General features: G+C 37.7%; 1 protein-coding gene across 1 annotated transcript in view; it reads left to right on the top strand.

The window, feature by feature from the left end:
• The window catches only part of snx4 (sorting nexin 4), a 53,787-nt gene that overhangs the window by 28,002 nt on the left and 2,901 nt on the right, over positions 1 to 22,884 (top strand). The window contains exons 6-13 of the mRNA XM_043693968.1: positions 1,495 to 1,550; positions 4,325 to 4,397; positions 4,843 to 4,904; positions 5,202 to 5,267; positions 5,965 to 6,054; positions 12,874 to 12,973; positions 16,561 to 16,706; positions 21,426 to 21,540. Coding sequence (XP_043549903.1) covers positions 1,495 to 1,550; positions 4,325 to 4,397; positions 4,843 to 4,904; positions 5,202 to 5,267; positions 5,965 to 6,054; positions 12,874 to 12,973; positions 16,561 to 16,706; positions 21,426 to 21,540 — 708 coding nt within the window. The remainder of the gene's footprint in view (positions 1 to 1,494; positions 1,551 to 4,324; positions 4,398 to 4,842; positions 4,905 to 5,201; positions 5,268 to 5,964; positions 6,055 to 12,873; positions 12,974 to 16,560; positions 16,707 to 21,425; positions 21,541 to 22,884) is intronic.

Genomic DNA, 22,884 nt, shown 5'->3' with positions numbered 1-22,884 from the left:
AACAAAAAAAACCCTACAGTGTTCAGCCTCTCCCTATAACTCAAACCCTCCCATCCCAAAAACTTATTTTGTAAACTTGAGTGCAGAAAAGATTTAACAGCAATCTCCCTATAAAAGGCGACTGGAATTGTATGCAGCACTCTCTAAGAGGTCTCATCAATGTCCTGTACAGCCATAACCCCTCAATTTCTGTACTCTGTGCTGACCAATGAAGGCAAGCATGCCAAATGCTGCTGTCATTACCCTGTATATCTGTGACTCCATTTTCAAGGAACTGTGCACCTGCATCCTGAGGTCTTCGTTTGCCACACTCCCTAGGGCCCTACTGTTAACTGTGAACGTCCAAAACCTGTTCGGTGTTTTAAATGTGATGCATACTGTTCATGTGATTGGGCTGTTGCTGGTTTGGTAGTTTCAGAATTTAGGAACCAGTACTGAGGAACAGGTTTTGAGTGTACTATGGAAGATGCGAGAGGAAGGAAGGTGTCATAACAGGAGGACCTGGAAAAGGTGAAACTCTGGCTTGTTTTGCCAGACTCCCATTTGGTTATCTGTTGTCTATGGGTTCCATAATGAATAGCTAAGTTGTATATCATAAGAATGTTTTGAAATACATGCATAAAGTGGTATTAGGCTAATAAAATTATACATTTGAACACTGCCAGTACTAACGTCTTATCTTTTGTAAGAGCTGTGTTTTTATTAAGTAGTTTTTCTGTTTGTTTCCTTATTATCCATTACTCCATGAGAATAACCAAGTTGTCCTTTGAAATTGCACTATATTTTGCAGCTTTAACTATCCATCAAACTCTTCAGTGTATAAAAATTCAGTGTTGCAAATGTGGCATTGATTTAACTGAAAATCTAGTATTTGAATTTTTAAATGTAAACCTGTAGTGAATTGTTATTCTTGGCCATGTACTTAATGTTGCAATTTGAGTTTGTTTTTAAAATCATACCCTTTTATGTGGTGTAACCCTTAAATTTTGACATTCTGTGCCAATTGGTTGTAATTCCATGCCTGTCTGAAAATAGCTCCTTGGAGACTACAAAACTACTGTAGTCTTAACTTCAGAGCTGAAAATGTGTTGCTGGAAATGCGCAGCAGGTCAGGCAGCATCCAAGGAACAGGAGAATCGACGCTTTGGGCATAAGCCCTTCTTCAGGACGCTTATGCCCGAAGCGTCGATTCTCCTGTTCCTTGGATGCTGCCTGACCTGCTGCGCATTTCCAGCAACACATTTTCAGCTCTGATCTCTAGCATCTGCAGCCCTCACTTTCTCCTTGTAGTCTTAACTTCAGCCTGAACTAAAGATTTAAAAATGTCCAAGAGGTGAAAAACCCAACCTTCTGAGCCACTGTTCTATCTTTTCTGTCCGCTGAAAAGGTCAATTGAATAGAGTTTAAGAGCAAATAATTTCTTCACTATGCTGCCATTGAATGAAGAAGGATTGTTTTCAAATATTTAAATTTGCCTTTTTTATTTTAAAACAGGCAGATTCCAGATTAAAAGCACTCAATGCAACATTCAGAGTCAAGAATCCAGACAAGTAAGATTTTTTTTTTTCCCTTTTTGTAACATTGTTTTAAACTAGCAGCTTTGTTTTCTTACCAATCCTGAGGGATCGATAAGTACTTTTTTTGGTCTATTCTATCACATATTTTTCCTTAACTTAGTGCTCAACATACAAAAAGTATAATGCTGAATTGATATGCCAGCTAGGGATATAGCATGAGAATTTAGATTGCATGGAGAAGCTCATCTGTATAACTTATTTTTTGTGATAACTGGCTTGACTTTGACTTGTCAACATGGTTTTATAAATGAGCCATTGTGCACATGAAATTTCTCTGCATATTGCATATATGATGAATAATGTCTTAAGTGCATGTAGCATCATTTGGTGACCTGGTTTGTCTGTAGTCTCCAAACCATTAATAAATTTGTAGAGAAATGCACCACGAAGGAGGATCATCACATCATCGGGTAATCCAGTTAGTGCCCCATTTTGCACACATCCTTCCAATTATTTTACATAGTTGCAACAATTTTTGAAAGTATTGGTGAGACTGCACCTGGAGTGTTGTGGGCTGTTTTGGTCCCCTTATTTGAGGAAAGATTTGGAGGCAGTTCATAGGAGGTTCACTAAATTGATCCCAGGTTTGGGGGGTTTATTATATGAAGAGATTGAACAGTGGAATTGAGAAAAATGGGGTATTCATGATGATAAAAGGTGTGGATAAAATAGATGTGGAGTGGAATCTTCCTCTTTAGGTATACGTCTTTTATGAGCCACTTTATTTGCTCTGCTGCTGTCAATGCCTGAGAATGCTGTTGTCAATAAAAAGCTTTGGCATTTTGCATATGCAAGTATTTTGTGCCATGAAAAAGAAATTCAGTTAAATTGATCACTTATTCACTTGTACCTTCACTGTATTTACCTGTAAATATTTGCTATTTATTTGCATTTGCTTTAATAATATTGTGCTTCCAGAATCTTTGATTAACCTTGACTAGACCAACTTTGTAAAAGTTGTGCTTGCAAAAGCAGGTCACTGGCTGAGGTCTGCAGTGAGAAGCTAATTCTACAAAGTCTGTCCAGCATTGATGCTGAGCAAGTCAGGATTGTGATGGATTACTCACCACTTGCCTGGATGAGTGCAATTTCAACAATACTAGAGATATTCAAGAGGAAAATAAAAGCCAGAATGCTTGGCACCCCACCTACCACATTAAACTTCCATGCACTGCAGCAATTTGCCATCACTCTTTCTGAACTTAGAACTAGAACAGTGAGGGCAGATGTGTGGAGCACCATCACCTGCAAGTTCCCCAACAAGTCATTTGTTTATTTGCAACTGTATTACTATTCCTTCACTGTTATTGGGTCAGAATCCTGATGCTCCCTTCATTACAACATTGGTGTACCTACATTAATATGGAATACAGTTTTTGCAAAAGGCACCTCACAACCACCTTCTTGAAGACAATTAAGAGTAGGCATTAAATGCAGGCTTTGTCCATGTTGTTCAAATCTCAAGAACGAGTTTTAAAATAATCAGAATTTAGGCAGTTGCGATCTGTGGTCTGACCAGGATCTTATACAGTTTTGGTTTTAATTCCCTCTGATTTGTATTCCACCATTGTAACTATCTCCTGCCTGTACCAACTGTCTTGCATTGGTTAGACATCTTGGGAATGAAATCTACTTAAGTTCATCTTTCAGCTTCATCTTGAATATTCACAATCCCATTTGAGTACATATATCAGTGTGTACTACATCTTAAGAACCTGAGATCCGAGAGCAGCAGTCAGCCATTTGTCCTTTCAAGTCTAACTTGCCATTCGGCATCTCTGTTCAATGAAATCGTGTCTGGTCTCCTGTCCACTTTTGTCATCTGCATCCTGTAAGACCTCATTATACTCTGGAAATTTTTTTTTTTGTAGCTATATGTTCTATTTCATTGTTCTGTTCACATTTTTTAAATCCAGCTCCAGAAAAAGCTGAATTGTGATTACAGGTTTGTTTGCTCAACTGGAAGGTTTGTTTTCAGATGTCTTGTCACCATACTAGGTACGTCTTCAGTGAGCCTCGGATGAAGCACTGGTGGTATAGTCTTTCTATTTGGATTTCCTTGGGTTGGTGATGTCATTTCCTATGATGTCATCCCCTGTTCTTTTTCCCAGGGGTTGGTAAATGGGATCCAAGTCTGTGTGTGTTAGACACAGGAAATGACATCACCAACCCAAGGAAACCCAAGCATGTCAGTGGAAAACTAGCTATGCCAGCAATGCTTCATCCAGAGGCTTACTGAAGATACTATGCAGTATGGTGATGAGATGTCTGAAAACTAACCTTCCAGCTCAGCAAGCAAACCTACATCCAGAACCTCCGCCTGAGCTATAAATCTTCTTAACATGCTAAAGCTTACAATTTAAATACTTTGCCCCCTTCCACTTCCCATTATAAGATTTTGCTCACTTCAGCTAGCTAATATTACTCATCCTGTTTGGTAAAAATTTAAATGCTATTGAAGCCATATGTTGTGATTGGCTTGTTGAATTAAGTTAACTATTTAACAGAACTGAGCAAATGTATTATCCACTTGTTTTAGATATTCTTCTTATATTTGGGCTTCTAGAAAGTCAACTAAGTTCCCCCAAAAGCTTATTCTCCATCATTTGACGTGCTCTCCATTTTACAGATGATAAAACTTTTGGTTTGTCTTTTGTCGAATGGTTTGTTGGTATTCTAAACAACAGAATGCAATTTGAGTATTTTAATCTTAACCTAAGATTAAAAAGAACTTCATCTGTTTGCAGGAGATTTACGGAGCTGAAACATTATGGAGATGAACTGCAGTCCATCATATCTCACCTCCTGCGAGTTAGAGCAGTATGTAATTCTAGGTTTATACTTTTTCTCTTCTCCCCCCAGATTGATTTATACTTGTGTATAAACTTGTAAAGTTATATGTTGGCAAGCTATTATACCCAGTTCCTAGTATTGTCACTGTGTCTTTCACTGTTCAACTTATTCTACTGGACAGCAATCAGGATCAGTAATCCTCATGCCCACCCTGACAATTAACAACCACTTAGTCATTGCAAATCGCAATTCAAAATTGGATCAACTTCCCTAGTCCCTATAGTAGCCTGATGATTCAGGAATTCATTTGCTGATTGAAAACAGATTTTTTTTTTCCCCCGATTGATATAGTTTCACAATTTTTTGTTTTTAGAAAAAGACTTTTTGCTGCAATCTTGTAATTGTCTAAATGTGTGGTGATTTGCATTGGTGGTTCTTACTTTAACTTCCAAAATGCTTACTGTAATTGCAGAGGGTGGCAGACCGTCTGTATGGTGTATACAAAGTGCATGGAAATTATGGAAGAGTCTTCAGGTAAGTTGTTTAAGAATTTTCACAGCTTCATTGTTCGGAACATTTATAAACAAACAATGTAAAGGAGTTTAAAATATTATAAACTTGGGAAGGTGAAATAATTGTATGAAATGTCTGGTATAAATTGCCTAACTGTTTAAACAGCATAAATTATTTTTTTTTCCTTTTTTATCAAGGGTAGTATTCTTTCTCCTTTTTTGAACAGTCTATGGAAGGCCCGTTTGTTAAAAGTATTTGTTTGTTTTTTTTTGTACATCTACATGGACTATAATACAAATACTTTTCCTTTTTGAACAGTGAGTGGAGTGCTATAGAGAAGGAAATGGGAGATGGACTGCAGAGTGCTGGTCACCACATGGATGTGTATGTATCTTAAACAGTCCTAACTAACTCGTGATACAGTACAAGATTTCAAAAAATACGATTTTAAACTTGCATGCTTAAAGCCTTTTTGGGGAAATCTGGAAGCAAAATAATACTGACATCTTTTAAACAGATCACAATTCAGTTTTTAAAAATTATAGGAATTAAAGTAGCTAAATATAAACCTCTAGAGTTTTCAGTGTTATAATTGCAGGAACATTTTTGGCATTGTTCCCATTTCTTTTTTGAAACCTATGCCAAAAACCATGCAATAACAAAAAGCTGCTGTACTGCACACTTGATGACTTCCATTTGCTTAATAGAATGACATTATCAAGGGTCTTTAGGTTGTTTATGACGGGAAGGAAAACAGTCACATGGAACTATTGATGCCTTGCTAACCATGATCAAACTCTAGCATTTATTGAGTGGCATGCATTGTTTTGTGAATTTTAAAAGTTGTTTGTAAGCATTTTTAGGAATAGTTTTCAGGAAAATGCAAGAGTAACCGATGAGAATTGTTGGGTTTTCAACAAAATAAATGTCATTTTAAATGTTTAAGATTTGGTACATCAATTAGTCATACCACATTTATGTGGGCTGCATTTTAATGTGTTATGGTAAAACACAAATCTCTCAACTGTGACAGTAATGTTTTATTACATGTCAAGTTCAAGGCTTTTCTTCGTTCTTAAAGATATGCAGCATCTATTGATGACATTCTAGAAGAGGAGGAGCACTACGCTGACCAGTTAAAGGAATATCTCTTCTTTGCAGAAGCTCTTCGGTATGTATTATGTACTTTTTAAAAACCCAAAGCAATATGAAGAGTTGGGTTAATCAAACTGAGTCTTTTTTCTAAATTGGAATACCTACAGTGCAGAAAGAGGCTATTCAGCCCATCAAATCTGCACTGGCCCTCGGAGCATCCCAGCCCCTACTCCATCTTCATATTTGCCATGGTTAATCCACTTAGCCTGCACATCTTTGGACTGTAGTAGGAAACTGGAGTAACCAATTGAAATCCTCACAGAACAATGTGCAAACTCCACACAGTCACCCAAGGCTGGAACTGAACTTAAGTTCCAGGTGCTATGAGGCAGCAGTGCATACCACTGAGCCACCGTGCTGTTCTTTGAAACTTTGTAATGCTTATGCATGTAACAGCAATCTTGTAAGTATTATAATATAATTGGCTTTGATACAAACTTTTGAATTCATCCATGAGGTTTCTGTGTTGACATCGATATGTTTCCACATTTAGTCTCCCTCGATACACTCTCAACAATTGGCCATGTATGAAGCTGCTATCTGTGTTCAAGTTACTTTAATGGCCAACTGAAGTTGTTGCAATATATATTGGAAGCAATTACTTTAAAATATTTTAATGTTTGATGCAATTCTCTACTACACAAATGATATTCATCTTAATTATTCACGGTAATGGGGTCAAATTTATTCTAAAAACTCTACCTATCCCCAATGAAGCAATTCAAAAAAAGGCCTGCTTTAAGCTATGGTAATTGAGGACGATCAATAAATGCAACCTTAGCAATTTTTCATTGCATTCTGAGAGTTTAAAGAGATAAGGGCATAATGATTTTATTGCTGGGTGGGTGAGCCAGTTACCCAGAGACCCGGGTAATGTTCTGGAGAAGTAGATTTGAATCCCAGCACTACTTTATCTAAATTTAAAGAAAATGCTGAAATTAAATGTGTCATCATCTTTGGCAGTCCCTCCAGTGTCAAGGATAACTTGTTTTCCTGCCTCCCCATTTTGGGAAAGTGCATTTGGCAGTAATTGAACAGTTGTAATTCTGGAGCTATACACTGATTACAGGTGAATCAGATGGTGTTTGCTAAGGAGGGTGGGTGGGATGTTCTGGATTCTGCACTTTGTACTGCTTCACATGATCATATTGGTGATTGATTGATTGAACTAGTTGGTGCCTTCACAGCTGATCCTTTTTCTATTTTGTGTATTCTAGTGCAAGCTACTCCCATATGTCAGTGGGGGTGTTACATTTTGTTTATAGATACTTTCAGGATATCCCTGTAACAATTCCTCTGGCCGTCTCCTATTGCTTACCATTTGTGGAGCTTGGAGTAAATAACTTGTTTATGGAAGTTTGTATCTCTATGCCTGACATGTGACTCACCTATTTCAGTTGGTCATTTGTGAACAGTGCCTTTACTGGAGGTGGACCCTCATTGCTATGTCCAATCAACCAGTGGGTTTGCAGGATTTTGGAGAAGGCAGTACGGGTGATAACTATCAAAGGATTTAGGGTTTCATCATTTGAACAGTTACCTTTCTTTGTCAGACTAAGTGTCTAATGACATGAAATCATTGTCAATTGTCATAAAACCCATGGGATATCCTTTAGGGTAGGAAATCTGGTGTGGGGGGGAGCAGAGAGGTTGGAAGTGAAGAAAGAATTTCAGGTAATTGGGGTCACATTTTGTACCATAGAAGAATCGTCCCAATGTCCTAGGTCTAACCATCTTAAGCTGCATTATTCAGTCAGTAGTAGGAATATTCACTGCAGTGCTCAGCACCATTTGTTACTTCTTTGAAACTGAAGCCATCTATGTCTGATTGCTACAAACCTGGCTAATACCCAGGTTTGGGCTGACAAGTGACAAACATTCGTATCAAGCTGAAGTGCCAAGACAGTGACCATTATGTGTGTATTATAATTAGTGGCATATGTGTGTTGGTCAGTTTTTATGAAGGGGTCAGGTCAGTCTTTCAGGAACCATAACTTTAAAACCAGTATATTTCAGAGAGACCATGTGACTGAAATAACCCCTGGAGTTTTAATGAATGTTTGCTTATGCTGTGCGGTTCAACAACCAGAGGGAAAAATCATTACATTAGCTAGAGTAGAATCTAGGATGAGCAAGCTTTAGTTCAATCTCTTTTGGGTTTAGTTCCAAAGAGACCCAACTGAAGTCCGTGTGAGTACAGCTCCTTCTATAAAAGAAGATTGTTCTGAGCAACTACAGAAATAGATTGCATCAATAAAAGATTGTAGTTGGGAAATTTTCAGAAATGTTCTAATTTTAGATTTCTTTTTAAATTACTTAGTGTGGAAACAGGCCCTTTAGCCCAACAAGTCCACACCGACCTGCGGAAGCGCAATCCACCCAGACCCATTCCCCTACATTTTACTCCTGCACCTAACACTGCGGGCATTTTAGCATGGCCAATTCACCTAACCTGCACATTTTTGGACTGTGGGAGGAAACCGGAGCACCCGGAGGAAACCCACGCAGACACGGGGAGAATGTGCAAACACCACACACAGTCGCCTGAGGTGGGAATTGAACCCGGGTCTCTGGCGCTGTGAGGCAGCAGTGCTAACCACTGTGCCACCGTGCTGCCCTTTGTAGGTTAAGGGCTGAGAAAAGTCTTAACATCTCAGATGTGGCCTCAGCACACAAAGGCAGGAGCTGAAGAAACTGTTAAATCAAACCTACAGAGTTGTTGGGGAAGGAAAATTTGTCTAGATTTTGATTCCTATAAAATGATTGTAGTTGGGAATAGATGGGAGTTATTTTGATATGTTTTGAAATTTTTCATACATTTGAAAAGGTTATTTTTATTTGTGTGTAATATGCTTCTGTTTTATTGTTAAAACTAATCCTGCAGCCTTGTGAGCATGTTAATTTAAAAAAAAAATAATACATTTAGCTGGATTTCATTCTGGGATCTAACTTTACTAATAGTAATGTCAGCTGGGATCATAACATAACCTTGAATAAGAGAGAGTCTAATTGTCACCTCTTAACCTTGAATGGTATTATCATCACTGAATCCCCCACTATCAATATCTTGGGCATTACTACTGACAATAAACTGAGCTGAGCTAGCCATATAAATACTGTGGCTGCAAGAGCATGTCAGAATCTAGGAATCTGAACTCTGCTGACTCCCTAAGTCCACAAAGCCCATGACAAGTCTGATGGAATGCTGTCCACTTGCCTGGATGAGTGCAGTCCAACAAAACTCAAGAAGCTTAGCACCATCCAAAAGAAAGCAGCCTGCTTGATTTCCACAAGCATTCAGTCCATGCGCAACCAATGCTCAGTAGCAGCAGTGTGTACCATCTATCAGATGCACTGTAGAAATTCACCAGGGTTCCTTAGGGAGCACTTTACAAGCTTGATTGTCATCTACAATGCCAAGGCAGGAAGTTCACCATGTGCAAGTTCCTTTCCAAACCAATCACCATCCTGACTTCGAAACAACATATCCGTGTTCTTTCAGTATAGCTGGGTCAAAAATCCTGGAATTGCTTCCTTAACAGCACAATGGGTATACCTATACCTGAATGTATTGCAGTTGAAGAACATGGTTTCTTCCTTCTTGAAAGGGATAATTAATACTGTCAGAAGTGTGACGCTGGAAAAGCACAGAAACAGGAGAGTCGTTTCAGGCATAAGCCCATCACATTCCTGATGAAGGGCCTATGCCTGAAAAGTTGACATGCCTGCTCTTCAGATGCTGCCTGACCTGCTGTGTTTTTTCAGTGCCACACTTCTGACTCTGATGCTCCAGCATCTGAAGTCCTCACTTTTTCCTATAGATAATTAATAGCCAACAACACCCATGTCTCACGAATGAACACATTTTAACAATTGACTAATCTGAAACTGTTTTTTAAAATAAAAGACCATAGCAACATGCCTTTTTGAAGGCGTCCATCTGTGAAAATTTCCGATTGAAAAACTAATAATGCTTAATTTTTCAAACGTAAAGTATCCAGAAGGTGGTCTATGGCAGAAAAGGTAAGTAATGAAATCAGTGGGAGAATCTAGAATCGGGAAATACGATCTCAGAATAAGTGGCAAGCCATCTTAAAACTTGTGTTTTCTAAACTCAGCAATGTGATTCTTTTGAAATTCTTTATCTGTTGTCTGTGGAAGCATGGTTGATGATTATCTTCAGGACTGAGATTAACAGCACCCATATAATCTGATTATATCCAGGGAAATGGGACTAGTGTGGGGAAGCCTGAAGCATGGTTAAAGGATAGTTAAATTTGCAGTTAGGTCGATAAGCTGTAGGTCGGCAATGTTAGTTCCCTCCCTAGGGCAATTCAATTGTACATATGTTTATAGAACAACCTCGGTTATCTGAATTTCAGATTATCCGACAAAGATCTCGATGTCCCTGTACATGCATTTTAATTGAAGTAGGAAATTCTATTCCTCATCCATTTAATGCTTCATTTTGTAAATTTGAACTGGAATATAGATGCAAGTATGTTTTAATAAATTAACTTCAAATATATACATGAGATGAGACATGATGTTTATTTACATAGAAGGGCTCTCTGATACCTATTCTCAGAGGCCAAAGATTTGTGACTGTGAGCATGCAAAAAAAAATGTAAGGCCGAGCTGTGTATTCTAACAGCATGATTCCCTTGCAATATTGACTTGCTGCATTTTGCAAACCCAACAATTGTGTTTCCTCTGCTCATTCTCCAAAGTTAAGCCAAAAAAATGCGCTCCCACTTTTCATTTCCATTGCTCTTCCTCCTGTTTTCCCATGACTACTCTCTTTTTTTTTCCAAACAATATCTTTCAGCTGACAAGAAAATTTAATGTAACTTTTGTTGGGGGGGAAGCAAATTGTAATGAGTTAGCACACCTGAAAATAAACCAGAGGAAAACTTGATGGGAGGAAACAAGAGGAAAACATGACTTCCCCCTGTGTTTTTAAAAAAAAAGGACGGAAACTGAAGTCAGTTTAAAAAAAAGTCTTCCCCCCTCTCGTTTTCCCCCTATATTTTGTGCCCCTCTGTCTCTTTAAGGGCTTGGTTGTCACTGAGGAGGGAGGGACAACACTTGGTTAGTCTGGATGATGGGACGACACCAAGCAAAGATACCAGTTGCTGTCGAGGACCAGGATAAAACAGAGGAAAATGTCAGTGAAAAATTTCGGACTTAAGTCAAACTCTACCCAAAAAGTGATTTTTATTTGTAAAATGATGAATTTTTAAGTAATATCCAGTGTTTGTACACATTTTATTGAATGAAATAAAAACTCTAAATGTGTTTTACGTAGGTTATGTTCAGAATGGCTTCCTTTGTTTATGATCCAATCAGTTATCCAAACAAAATACTCCCCACCAGTCTCGTTTGGATAATCAAGGTTGTTCTGATTTTAATGCCTAATTTTGGGGGTGGGCATTTGACACTATAACCATAACAATTGGTGAAAGATGCACATCTGTTTTTAAATGTGCACATCAGGACAATTTTTGGCATGTTAGTTTAACCTGTAAAACAGCAAGTGTTGTCAGATTCTTAGAATTCAATTTTATTGTAATCACTGAACTATCATTTCGCAGCTAGTTTGTGAAACTGAGAAACCATCATAACAATTGCTTATGCATAGAAGTTTTGATTCATTCTGATACAAAATCCAAATTATTTCTAGCTCCATAAAGAAATCAAATGATAAGTAAACTTAAATGAAAAACAAATTTCATAACTCCCTGTTTTATTTTAAAGTTTTTATGTGCAAATTAGTACTTTAGTCTGAATCCCTCTCATCTTGTTAGAACATAGAACAGTATGGGGCCTTCGGCCCTTAACGTTATGCTGATCTTTTATCCTATTGTATGATTTATGTAAATTTTAACCCTGATTTGCATAATGGCTTACTTTCAGATTTTTCTTTACTCAAAGCTTAAGTGTCAATTATCAAACAAATGGCTCATGATATTCTTAGGAATCCTGATATGCTGATAGTAACTGTTGAAACAGCATTATATAAGTTTGGCTCAATTTTTTTAATTCATTCATTGTATGAGGGTTCTGCTGATTAGGCCAACATTCATTGCCCAGAAGGCAGTTACGAGTCAACCACAGTGCTGCAGTTCTGGATGTAGACCAGACCAGAAAGGATGGCTGTTTCTTTTCTTTTTCTAAAGGGCATTAGTGAAGCAGGTGGGATTTTTCCGATAATTGACAATGGATTTATAGTCATCATTTTAATTTGTACTTCCATATATGTATTGAATTCAGATTCCGCCATCTGCCTTGGTATTCAAACCCAGGTCTCCAGAACACTACTGGGTCTCTGGATTAACAGTCCAGTGGTAGTAATACCACTAGGCCCTTGCTTTCCCACTGTTGAAGGATTATCTGGTCTAGAAATAACACAATAAAACTGTGGCTTGTAATTGTCGTAGATGATTTGAACTTTGGAAAAGAAAATTTGGAAGTGGGAAGAGAATTTTTGCACTAGATAAAACATATTAGTAACTGAATATTTGGAAATCTGTTGAAGCCAGATTACCAATTATACAAGTTGTTCTCTAAAAATTAAAATTCCAGGCAACAATTGGAAAGTCTGACTTACCTCATTCTCCTTGGACATTGTCCTGTGTATGAACTGTTTGGCTCATGTTACTCGGGCAAAGAGTTTGAAAGATTCCACTATTAAATTCCAGTATAAATATGGGAGCTATCACAATGTAAATCTGACGATATTTTTACAGAAACTAAATTGTGAAGTCTTGTTAAATTAGTATATTAATGAAATGTTAATATTCTTGGTATTATTACTAATTTCTTTTGATTCTAGGTCTGTATGTAGAAAGCATGAACTGCACCAGTATGATTTGGAGATGGCTGCTTTGGATCTAACATCAAAGAAACAACAAAAAGAGGAGCTCGCTACAGGGGTGTGATCCTTTTCTTTTCAGTTATCTTTGCCATATTGTATGAGCACTTTGAATACCAGTCCAATTAAATATATGTGGAGATTAAACTTGTATGGAAGAGTGCAGAATGCAAATTTCAATCACTCTGCAACTATATGCAGTTGGTGATGGCAGTGTGCCACACTACTGGAATCTGTGTGGGTAATTCATTCTCGCACCCTTCGACAGTTCACTACAGGATATTCACTGTATGAATATCTACACTTAAGTTTGCATTCCCATTCAGTGGTGTGATTTTAAAGAAATGAATATTTCCTGGTTTGACACTGTCTTTTTAAAGTTGTCCTGCATTGTGTTATGACTTGTGTACAAGCCAACTTGCTAACAGACTCAAATGGAACCCGTTCATGTTCCAGGGGCTTGCCTGTATATGTATCCAAGAGGAGAAAGTGAGGTCTGCAGATGCTGGAGATCAGAGATGGAAATGTGTTGCTGGAAAAGCGCAGCAGGTCAGGCAGCATCCAGGGAACAGGGCTAATGCCCGAAACGTCGATTCTCTTGTTCCCTAGATGCTGCCTGACCTGCTGCGCTTTTCCAGCAACACATTTCCATCTATGTATCCAAGATATGTGCAGATTGTTTAGGTATTTGTAGAGTTCTTGTGTAATAAGCCCACCTCACTAGCTTACTATTCTCATGAATACAAAAGTAATCACAACTGTCAGTAGTTTCCCAGAATTTTGGATTAAGTTGGATGAGTATCCTGGTTTTCTTTCTCCTTTTTATATATTTGGCTATGGTCAAAGATCTTCGGGGTATAATTGCAAATTATTATTGAAATACTTTGTGAGTATTGGCAATTTATAATCCAGTACAATTACAATGAGCCCATTGTTTGTTTGTTTTTGTTTTTTGACTTGAACAGAAACATTAATGTTCAGTTCACGAAAAATTAACCAACTACTTTTTGTAATTAATTAATAAGGGAGTACAGATTTTGCATTTGTAATATGTATGCTGTGTGGGAGAAGAGATCTATATTTCAATTGCCAATCTCACCAAGATTAGAAGGTTTCTTTTCCTGAATGGGTTTTATCTTTTTATTAACATTGTTTAAACTCTGTAGAAACTAATCCTCTTACTCCAATACAAAGACAGGCAATTAATGCGTAATTGAAATAAAGTCCATAAATTGGACATGATATGCATGTAAATATGTTGGTTCTAATCAATTGAAGAAATTTTAATTTTAATGTTTTTCTTAGCCTTTGCAAACCATGATCTTGTCTGATGTATGAAATGGCTCATTCTAGTTTTTTGACCATTAGCTAGATGCTATAGTTATCATGCTAAGGAAAAGCTTTCTCTGTTTACTTATTTTTCTTTTGATTTATAATTTTAACCCTTTCCATATTTTGTTCTATGCTCTTAATTCAGATATTTGTCTCTGTTAATGTAGTTTTTGCTCAACCTTTTTGAATATATCCATTGATACTAGCAGCATAATTTGAATTACTTTGGCCCAGATTTTGATCGCTGAGGAGAAGCGTAACTGATTTTCTGCCCACATGCCATTTTAAGATGGGTCCATTGCATCCCTGTTGAAGCCAGAACTGGAATATACAATGACACATAGTCAGGAGGTCAAATGGCAAGCATATTTTCACCTAAATCATCCTCCCTTTTTCATCATGAACTGAAGCCACGTCCTTTTAAGATCAGTCTTTTAATGCATGGATTTATGCTATTCTCATGACCCACAGTGCACATCAGGCTGGAAAATAAACTCTGGGGAAAGTCAGTGACAGAGCTTTAAGTAGGTATTCATGATCCTGAGCAAAAAGCTTTTTTTTCCCAAGAAGGACTTGATGAGAACAATGAAGCACTCCTCCTTAACAATGTGTTCAAGAAGAGTATCCAATCAAAAGCTAAGCTAAAAACTATTCATAGGCCTGAGGATTTGGAATATTTTTAGACCAAGAGGATGATAAAGCAAAGTGGGGGAAATTTGATTCATGTAATTAAATTTTGAAGAAATATAAGAAGAAACAGCAGAAGTTTCTATGGGTATTTACAAAGAAAAGCAGTAGCTAAAGTAAGCATGGAGCAGTAGAGGATGAAACTGAGAACTAATAATGGACAGGGAAATGGCAGATGATTTAGGCCAATATTTTGCATCCTTCACAGTGGAGGACTTTTATGTAAGCATCCCAAAGATAATATAAGCAAGGTGCTTATAGGAAAAAAAATCCTTGTAACAGTCTCTATTACGAGACAAAATATTTGACAAAACTAACCAGATTAAAGGCAGAAAAGCCAACAGGATCTGATGGCCTGTGTTGGAGGGATTTAAAGGGGTGGCTGCAAAAATAGAGGTATTGTATGAAATATTCCAGAACTTGCTGGATTTTGGGAATGTTCCAGTGAGTTCGAAACAAACTGCTCATGTGACACCCCGTTCAAGATGGGAGGTGACAAAGAAAGAACCTACAGGTCAGTTTATCCCAACAACAGATGTCAGGCTATGCCAGAGTCCAATACTAAGGAAGAATTGGTATTCAATTAATAAAGCTTAATGAAATCAAACAAATTCTCCAAAAACTCCAGAAATTTGAGTGTTCTTATTCAATGTTAGCTTGCAGGTGTAGCAAGTAATTAAGAAGGAAAGTTGAATTTGACCTTTGTTGCTACGGGTTAGAATGTAAAAATTGTAATAAAAGTGTTGTTGAGACTGACTGTGGAATGCTGTGTACAGTTTTAGACCCTATATTTTATAAAAGATTTATATGGTTTTAGAGGTTGTTCTAAAGAGATTCACTTGGCTGACTTCTGGGATTTTGTGGGGTGGGGGGTGACTTATCAAAAAAAATTAACTTAATCTTTAATCATTGGAGTTTAGAAGCATTGGAGAAATCTTCTCAAAACATAAGATTCTGAGAGGGATCAACAGAATTGTGGAGGCTAGATCATGACATATTTATAGAGAAGGTAGTTAGCCTTAATCCCCAAAATTTTGAATCTAATGAGCTGATAAAAGAAGAGTTAAGACATTGGGCAAATCACCCATGCCATAATTGAGTGACTGGTCAGAATTGAAGGGCTAAATCATATTTTTCTGTTATGTTCTTTGCATGCCATTTTTCTTTTACCTTTTCTGTTTATCCACTCTTTGGAAGTAGCATCTGTATAAATTGCACTGATCAAATTGCCTTTTTCTTTTGGAGTGAGTGTGTTTGTGACTGACTTGCATCGTTTTAAATTATGAAATTACCCATTGAAGTAGTGTGTCTTTCTGTCAAAATGCCCTACGTGATGGTTGAGTTAATTGTAAAACATTTTTCAACCTTGCACGTTAAGTTTTTCTACACTACTAGAATGCTAAATAGCCAGGTCTGTGTTTATTGCTACCAATATTATCTGAATTCAGTCATCAAATGAATTCTTACAGAATAGGCAACTATCAATGCCTCATTTTGCATAACTCATTATTTTTAACAGCATTTATTCTTTATGTAGGTTAATGACTGACTGACTACTATGGGAAGTATGTCTTTATGGAAATATTTAAGTTTCTATATCTGAATGATGACACCAATTTTTATTTACAGACCGTGCGCACGTTCTCCCTGAAAGGTATGACAAGCAAACTTTTTGGTCAGGAAACACCGGAACAAAGAGAAGTTAAACTAAATATGTTGGAGGAGCAAATTACTGATGGAGAGGAGCTTGTGAAGGCCAAGAATCTTGAATGCGAGTAAGATCAACAGTACAACTTGTATGTTTTACTGCTAAACAAATCTTGTGTTGACAAATAGTGTCACATTAATTTTTTGTACAGAATATAGTATTTAATTTTGAATCTACATAAAACAATTTTAGAAGTGCCACCAGACTTGATTAATTTTTTTTATTTTTGAAAGAAGTAGTTTTAAAGTAGTGTTATTTTCAGACACTTCCTTACACTTCAGACTATTAAGTGTTCCTTGGATACTGTATACTTAAATTGTTTAGGACTCTGGATAGAATCTGCACCACTTGTGCATTTTAATGTATTATTATGTTTGTAAATTGCATAAAAGCTGTATTGGTTTAATGTCACTGTTTTGAGTTAAGGAATGAGCCATTATGTATTTATGAAAGTATTGACTTTATTAATTTTCTACTCGTGCATGTTTAAAATGAGAAACCTTGAACAAACAAAACATAAGCAAACAAAACCATTCTACTTTTGGGAACATTCTTTGGGGATGTGAAATTACTAAAGAGAAACAATTGACGAGAAGATTTCATGTGAAGATTTAACCATGCAGTCCAGCAAATATCCCTTCCCACTCAAGATTGTTTGGTACCCTGTTTGTCCAAATTAATCTTTGAATATCTTTTTTTGCTTTCTGAGCTTTTTAAAAATTTTATAGACTAATATGTCAGGTAACATGACGGTGCTATTTGTCTAGAGGAGACCTGGACATGTTCATATAAATCATTTGAAGGCAGAAGGGTAGGTTGAGAAATTGATTTTTAAAGGCCTAGGGATCCTAGGTTTCATAATGCATGGGGTACCAAAGCAATGAAGTAATTATGCCTGTGTTTTAAAACAGTAGTTTGACCTCCACTACAATATTGTCTAATCGTGGACACCACTCGTATGTAGGGATATAAAGGCATTAAAGAACGTGTAGAAAAGACTGACAGTGATCCCAGGGATTTTGTTAGGAAGTTAGAATGAAGAAGCTGTGGTACTTCTCTTCTAGAAAAGGAAGTTGAAAGGAGATTTTTGAGGGTGGTGTTCAAAATCATCCTGGGTCTGAATAGTGTAAATAGAAACTGTTCCCCTGTCAGAGGAGACAAGAACCAGAGGAAACAGATTGAAGATGATATGATTAAATGTGGTTTTATGCAGTGAGGAGACTGAATCTGGACTATGGCCTGAGGCTTGAAGGTAAATCAAATTGTGGCTTTGCAAAAGGAATTTGATAAACAACTGAAGGCAAACAAAAATTGTACATTGAGGTTAGACGAGTGGGGCTAGTTGAACTGTTCTTGCAGAAAGCTGTGACAGACACAACAGGGTGCTGGAAACATTCAATGGGATTCAAATCTGTTTGGAAAAATGTACCTCACTTGGTCATTCATTGTTGTAAACACTGATTTCATCTGAAGTAAATGTCTGATGTGCTTTTGGAAATTTGAGGTATTTCATAATGCCAAAAATACAAACCTACCAGCCTTTTGTGCCAATTCTTGCGCAGTTAAATGTCTGTCTATGTGCATTTCAACAACTAACCAATTTTTGGTATTTCTGGATGTTGTAGTAGCTCTTTCACAGGATTGCTACTTTTTAAAGATTCTTTCACTGCAGGGTTCCTCTTTTCAGCTGTTGGAGGTTTTTTAAAAAGAGGACAACTTCTCATAGATGAAAGCCTTTCTTGACAGCTCTTGTTGAAACATCTTGCTTGTGGATATTAAGGAGTGAAATTTCACAAGCTTCACCTTATCAAAGTTGTTTTACAAAAAATAATTTTATAGATGTTTTATAGATAAATGTGAGGTGCTGCATTTTGGGAAAGCAAATCTTAGCAGGACTTATACACTTAATGGTAAGGTCCTAGGGAGTGTTGCTGAACAGAGACCTTGGAGTGCAGGTTCATAGCTCTCTGAAAGTGGAGTCGCAGGTAGATAGGATCGTGAAGAAGGCGTTTGGTATGCTTTCCTCTATTGGTTTACCTTTTCCATTTTATTCCCAAATTAAAAATACAGAAAAACAAAAAAGTTATAGTAAAGGTTACAGCTTTACTTATAAGCACAGAAAGTCTGAGCATTGGAGGCTGAGGGGTGACCTTAGAGGTTTATAAAATCATGAGGGACATGGATAGGATAACTAGATAAAGTCTTTTCCCTGGGGTGAGGGAGTCCAGAACAAGAGGGCATAGGTTTAGGGTGAGAGGGGAAAGATATAAAAGAGACCTAAGGGGCAACGTTTTCACACAGGGTGGTATGTGCTTATGGAATAAGCTGCCAGAGGATGTGGTGGAGGCTGGTACAATTGCAACATTTAAGAGGCATTTGGATGGGTATATGAATAGGAAGGCTTTGGAGGGATATGGGCCAGGTGCTGGCAGGTGGGACTAGATTGGATTGGAATATCTGGTCAGCATGGACGGGTTGGACTGAATTGTCTGTTTCCATGCTGTACATCTGATTCTGACTGTATGGTGTAGATTACTTGCCATGTTCAATTTTGTGTATTGTTATGGATACAGCACGCACTTGTGATAAAAAGCTAATTTGCTTGAACTGTTGTCGTCTCCATTCGCTGAAGGACCATATTGAACCATGTGGATTTTTGGGCAAATTACTAATAGTTTCATGGTCACCATGTCTGAAATTGAAAAGCTAATTTGGGTATTAATAGCTGTTTTTAAATTCCATTGCTGTCATGATGGGATTTAAACTTGTGTCCCCAAAAGATTATCCTGGGACTCTGGATTATTAGATCAGTGACATTACCAGTACACCACCATCTCCCTGTTTTCCTTACAGCTTCATGAATCTCAACAAGTTAAAGGTATAAGTGCCACTAACTGATTTTTGGTTTCCTCTCTAGTGTGGGAGTACAATGGTTCAGTGGTTAGCTCTGCTGCCTTAAAATGCCAGAGATTCAGATTGGATTCCATCCTCTGGTGACTGTGTGGAGTTTGCACATTCTCCCCCTGTCTGCATGGGTTTCCTCCAGGTGCTTCTGTTTTTCCCCAGTAGTCCAAAGATATGCAGGTTAGGTGGATTGGCAATGCTAAATTGCCTGTAGTGTCCAGGCTAGGTGGATTAGCCATGGGAAATACAGGGATATGGTGGGATGCTGTCTGGAGGACTCCAAGGGCTGAGTGGCCTGCTTCACACTTTTTTGGATTGTATGATTCTGTATGTCTACACCAACCTAGTCAGAGAGATGGTCCAACTTGTCCATGCCGACCAGATATCCTAGATAAATCTAGTCCCACTTGCCAGCATTTGGCCCTAATCTCTCTAAATGTTTCCTATTCTTATACCCATCCAGATGTCTTTTTAAATGTTGTTGTAATTGTACCAGCCTCCTCCACTTCCTTTGACAGCTCATTCCATACACATGCCATCCTCCATGTGAAAAGGTTTCCACTTGAATCCCTTTCAAATCTTTCCCCTCTCATCCTAAGCCTGTGCCCTCTAGTTTTGGACTTCCCACTCTGGGGGGAAAAGACGTTTTTGTGTATTTACCTTATAAATGCCCCTCATGATTTGATAAACCTTGATAAAGTCACCCCTCCGGCCTCTGACAATCCAAGGAAAATAACTTCAGCCTATTTAGCTTCTCCATATAGCTCAAACCCTCCAAACCTGTCAACATCCTTTTTAAATCTTTTCTGAACCCTTTCAGGCTTCACAACATTCTTCCTATGGCAGCAGCGTGACCAGAATTGCACACTGTATTCCAAAAGGGGCCTAACCAATTTCCTGTACACCTGCAACATGACTCCCAACTCCATATTCAATTCACTGACCAATTAAAGGCAAGCATACCAAACATTGCCTTCACTAACCTATCTACCTGAGACTCTAATTTCAAGAAACTATGAATCTGCATGTCAAGGTCTTTGTTCAGCAACACTCCCCAGGACCTTGCCATTAAATGTATAAGTACTGCCCTGATTTTGCCTTTCTAAACTGCAGCACCTCCCATTTATCTAAATTAAATTCTATCTACCACTCCTCGGCCCATTGACCCATCCCATTGTACTGAGGTAATCTTTGCTGTCCACTACACCTCCAATTTTGGCGTCATCTGCAAAATTACTAACTATCCCTCCTGTGTTCACATCCAAACCATTTATATAAAATGACGAAAAGCAATGGACCTCGTACCAACCCTTGTGGCACTCCGCTGGTCACAGGCCTCCAGTCTGAAAAGCCTCCACCACCACTCTGTCTGCCTTTTTGAGCCAGTCCTGTATCCAAATGGCTAGTCCTCCCTGTTTTCCATCTGATCTAGAGACAAAAAAACTGCAGATGCTAACCTGTCTACCATGAGGAACGTTATCAAACTCTTTACTGAAGTCCAGATAGATCGCATCCACACTTTGCCCATATCAATCTGTCACTACTTTGAAAAACTAAGTCAAGTTAATACACTGTTTCCCACACACAAAGCCATGCTGATTATCTCTAATCAGTCCTTTCATTTCCAAATAAATGTAAATCCTGTCCTTCAGAATTCCTTCCAACAGTTTGCCCACCACCAATGTCAGGCTCACTGCTCTATAGTTCCCTGGCTTTTCCTTACCACCTTTTCTTGAATGTTTATACTTTTCCATAATGTTTCTTGGGTTTAATACACTCTGTCATTGTTTTTCAAATTTCAACTTGAATCCCAGTTTTGGGTTCCTTTTTTTAAATTTAGGCTTGTATTGCATTTAAGTTCTATTTTGATATCTAATTTTAGAGATTTCATGAAGGATGCCTGGGCAGACATTGAGCGCTTTAAGGAACAGAAGAACAATGACCTGAAAGAGGCCCTTATCAGTTATGCAGTAATGCAGATAAGCATGTGCAAAAAGGTGGGTTGTTTATTACTACAATTGCCTATTTTTAAAACACCATGATTGATTTATGTGAAGAGAAGATTGAGTTTCAAACATAAAGTTCTCATCGGAATATTTAAGTAATTAAAGTATTTTGCAAGGAAAATTTTAATTTGAGGTCATATTCAACTAAAACTTGACTTTGCAGTAAATTTGTATAAATGTGTTCAATGGAACCAAGCCAAACTCTCTCTTTTCGGTTTTGAAAACTGAACAGAACATTGCAGTTTTGAATTGAGTTTAGAAGTCCATATCTCTTTGTCCTAATTACAAAAAAGTTAAACTACAGTGCATTTGTGATTTGTCCTTTTTATTTTGAATACATTCTAAGATCATAGACTCCATTCCCCCCCCCCTCCCCGCAGGAAGCTTGGGGCTATAATTTAACTGGCAGCAGCCCATCTTTTATTAAAAGAAAATGTTGTCCATGTTTTGATTTTACTGTTTGTGTTGAAATGCTTCCAAATTGGTATAAATAGTGGTGAGGGATTGCATTTGTTCTGGCTTATCAGATTTCTGAAAGCAAATAAACACAAGTCACGAATGCTTGTACGAATTTGCTGAGTTGACTATTGATTTTTGGGAAATATACAATTCATAGGCATTAATATACATTCTTTTTCTTTTGGTGTACACTCAAGTGCACAAACTTTAAATGGTATTTGAGTAAATGCTTGGGCCATAATTGCTGCTTTTCTTGAAACGTTTGGTTATATTTGGATTGTGACTAAACCCATTAAGGAAATGTTCTGTTGAATAGCTATTATTTATAGTGTCTCAGTTGTGATTCTTGCCACTTACAAATTGTAAAATTTGTGTGTCTGATTCCTTCATGTTTTGACTACCTGGAGGGAAATTTAGTAACTTTTTTTGGACAAAGCATTAATGCATTTTCAATATAGTCAGCTTGATTGAACTTCATTCTTGTTCATGCATACCAATTGATAACTTGGTCTGCCTTTGGAACAAAAGCACCTTTCAAATTTCTTTGGAGTTTCTTTTATTAGGCCAATTTTCCTAATAATGACATTTAGTTGAATATGGCCATTCAGATAATCCATCTTCCTGTTTTTTGCTCAGTCAGTAAGCCCACGTTTATCTACACATACTGCATCTGCTGTGAATTTGCCTACTCTCATTCGTCCGTCCGTCCGTCCCAACTCACTCCTAAGCATCTCTGCATTGACTCCACAGCTCACCCCATCTTTTCTGGAATGGCAGTCAGTGGTTGGAGATCAGATTATTCCAACTTTATTTCGTGTTTGTCAGCCAGTCTCCCCTCCCATCTCCCCCTCCCCCCTCCCCCTCCCTCATTCTCCT

The sequence above is a fragment of the Chiloscyllium plagiosum genome, chromosome 7, assembly GCF_004010195.1.
Source record: "Chiloscyllium plagiosum isolate BGI_BamShark_2017 chromosome 7, ASM401019v2, whole genome shotgun sequence".
NCBI lineage: Eukaryota > Metazoa > Chordata > Chondrichthyes > Orectolobiformes > Hemiscylliidae > Chiloscyllium > Chiloscyllium plagiosum.
The sequence above is the reverse complement of the archived record's forward strand: the minus strand, read 5'-3'. Positions and strand labels throughout refer to the sequence as shown.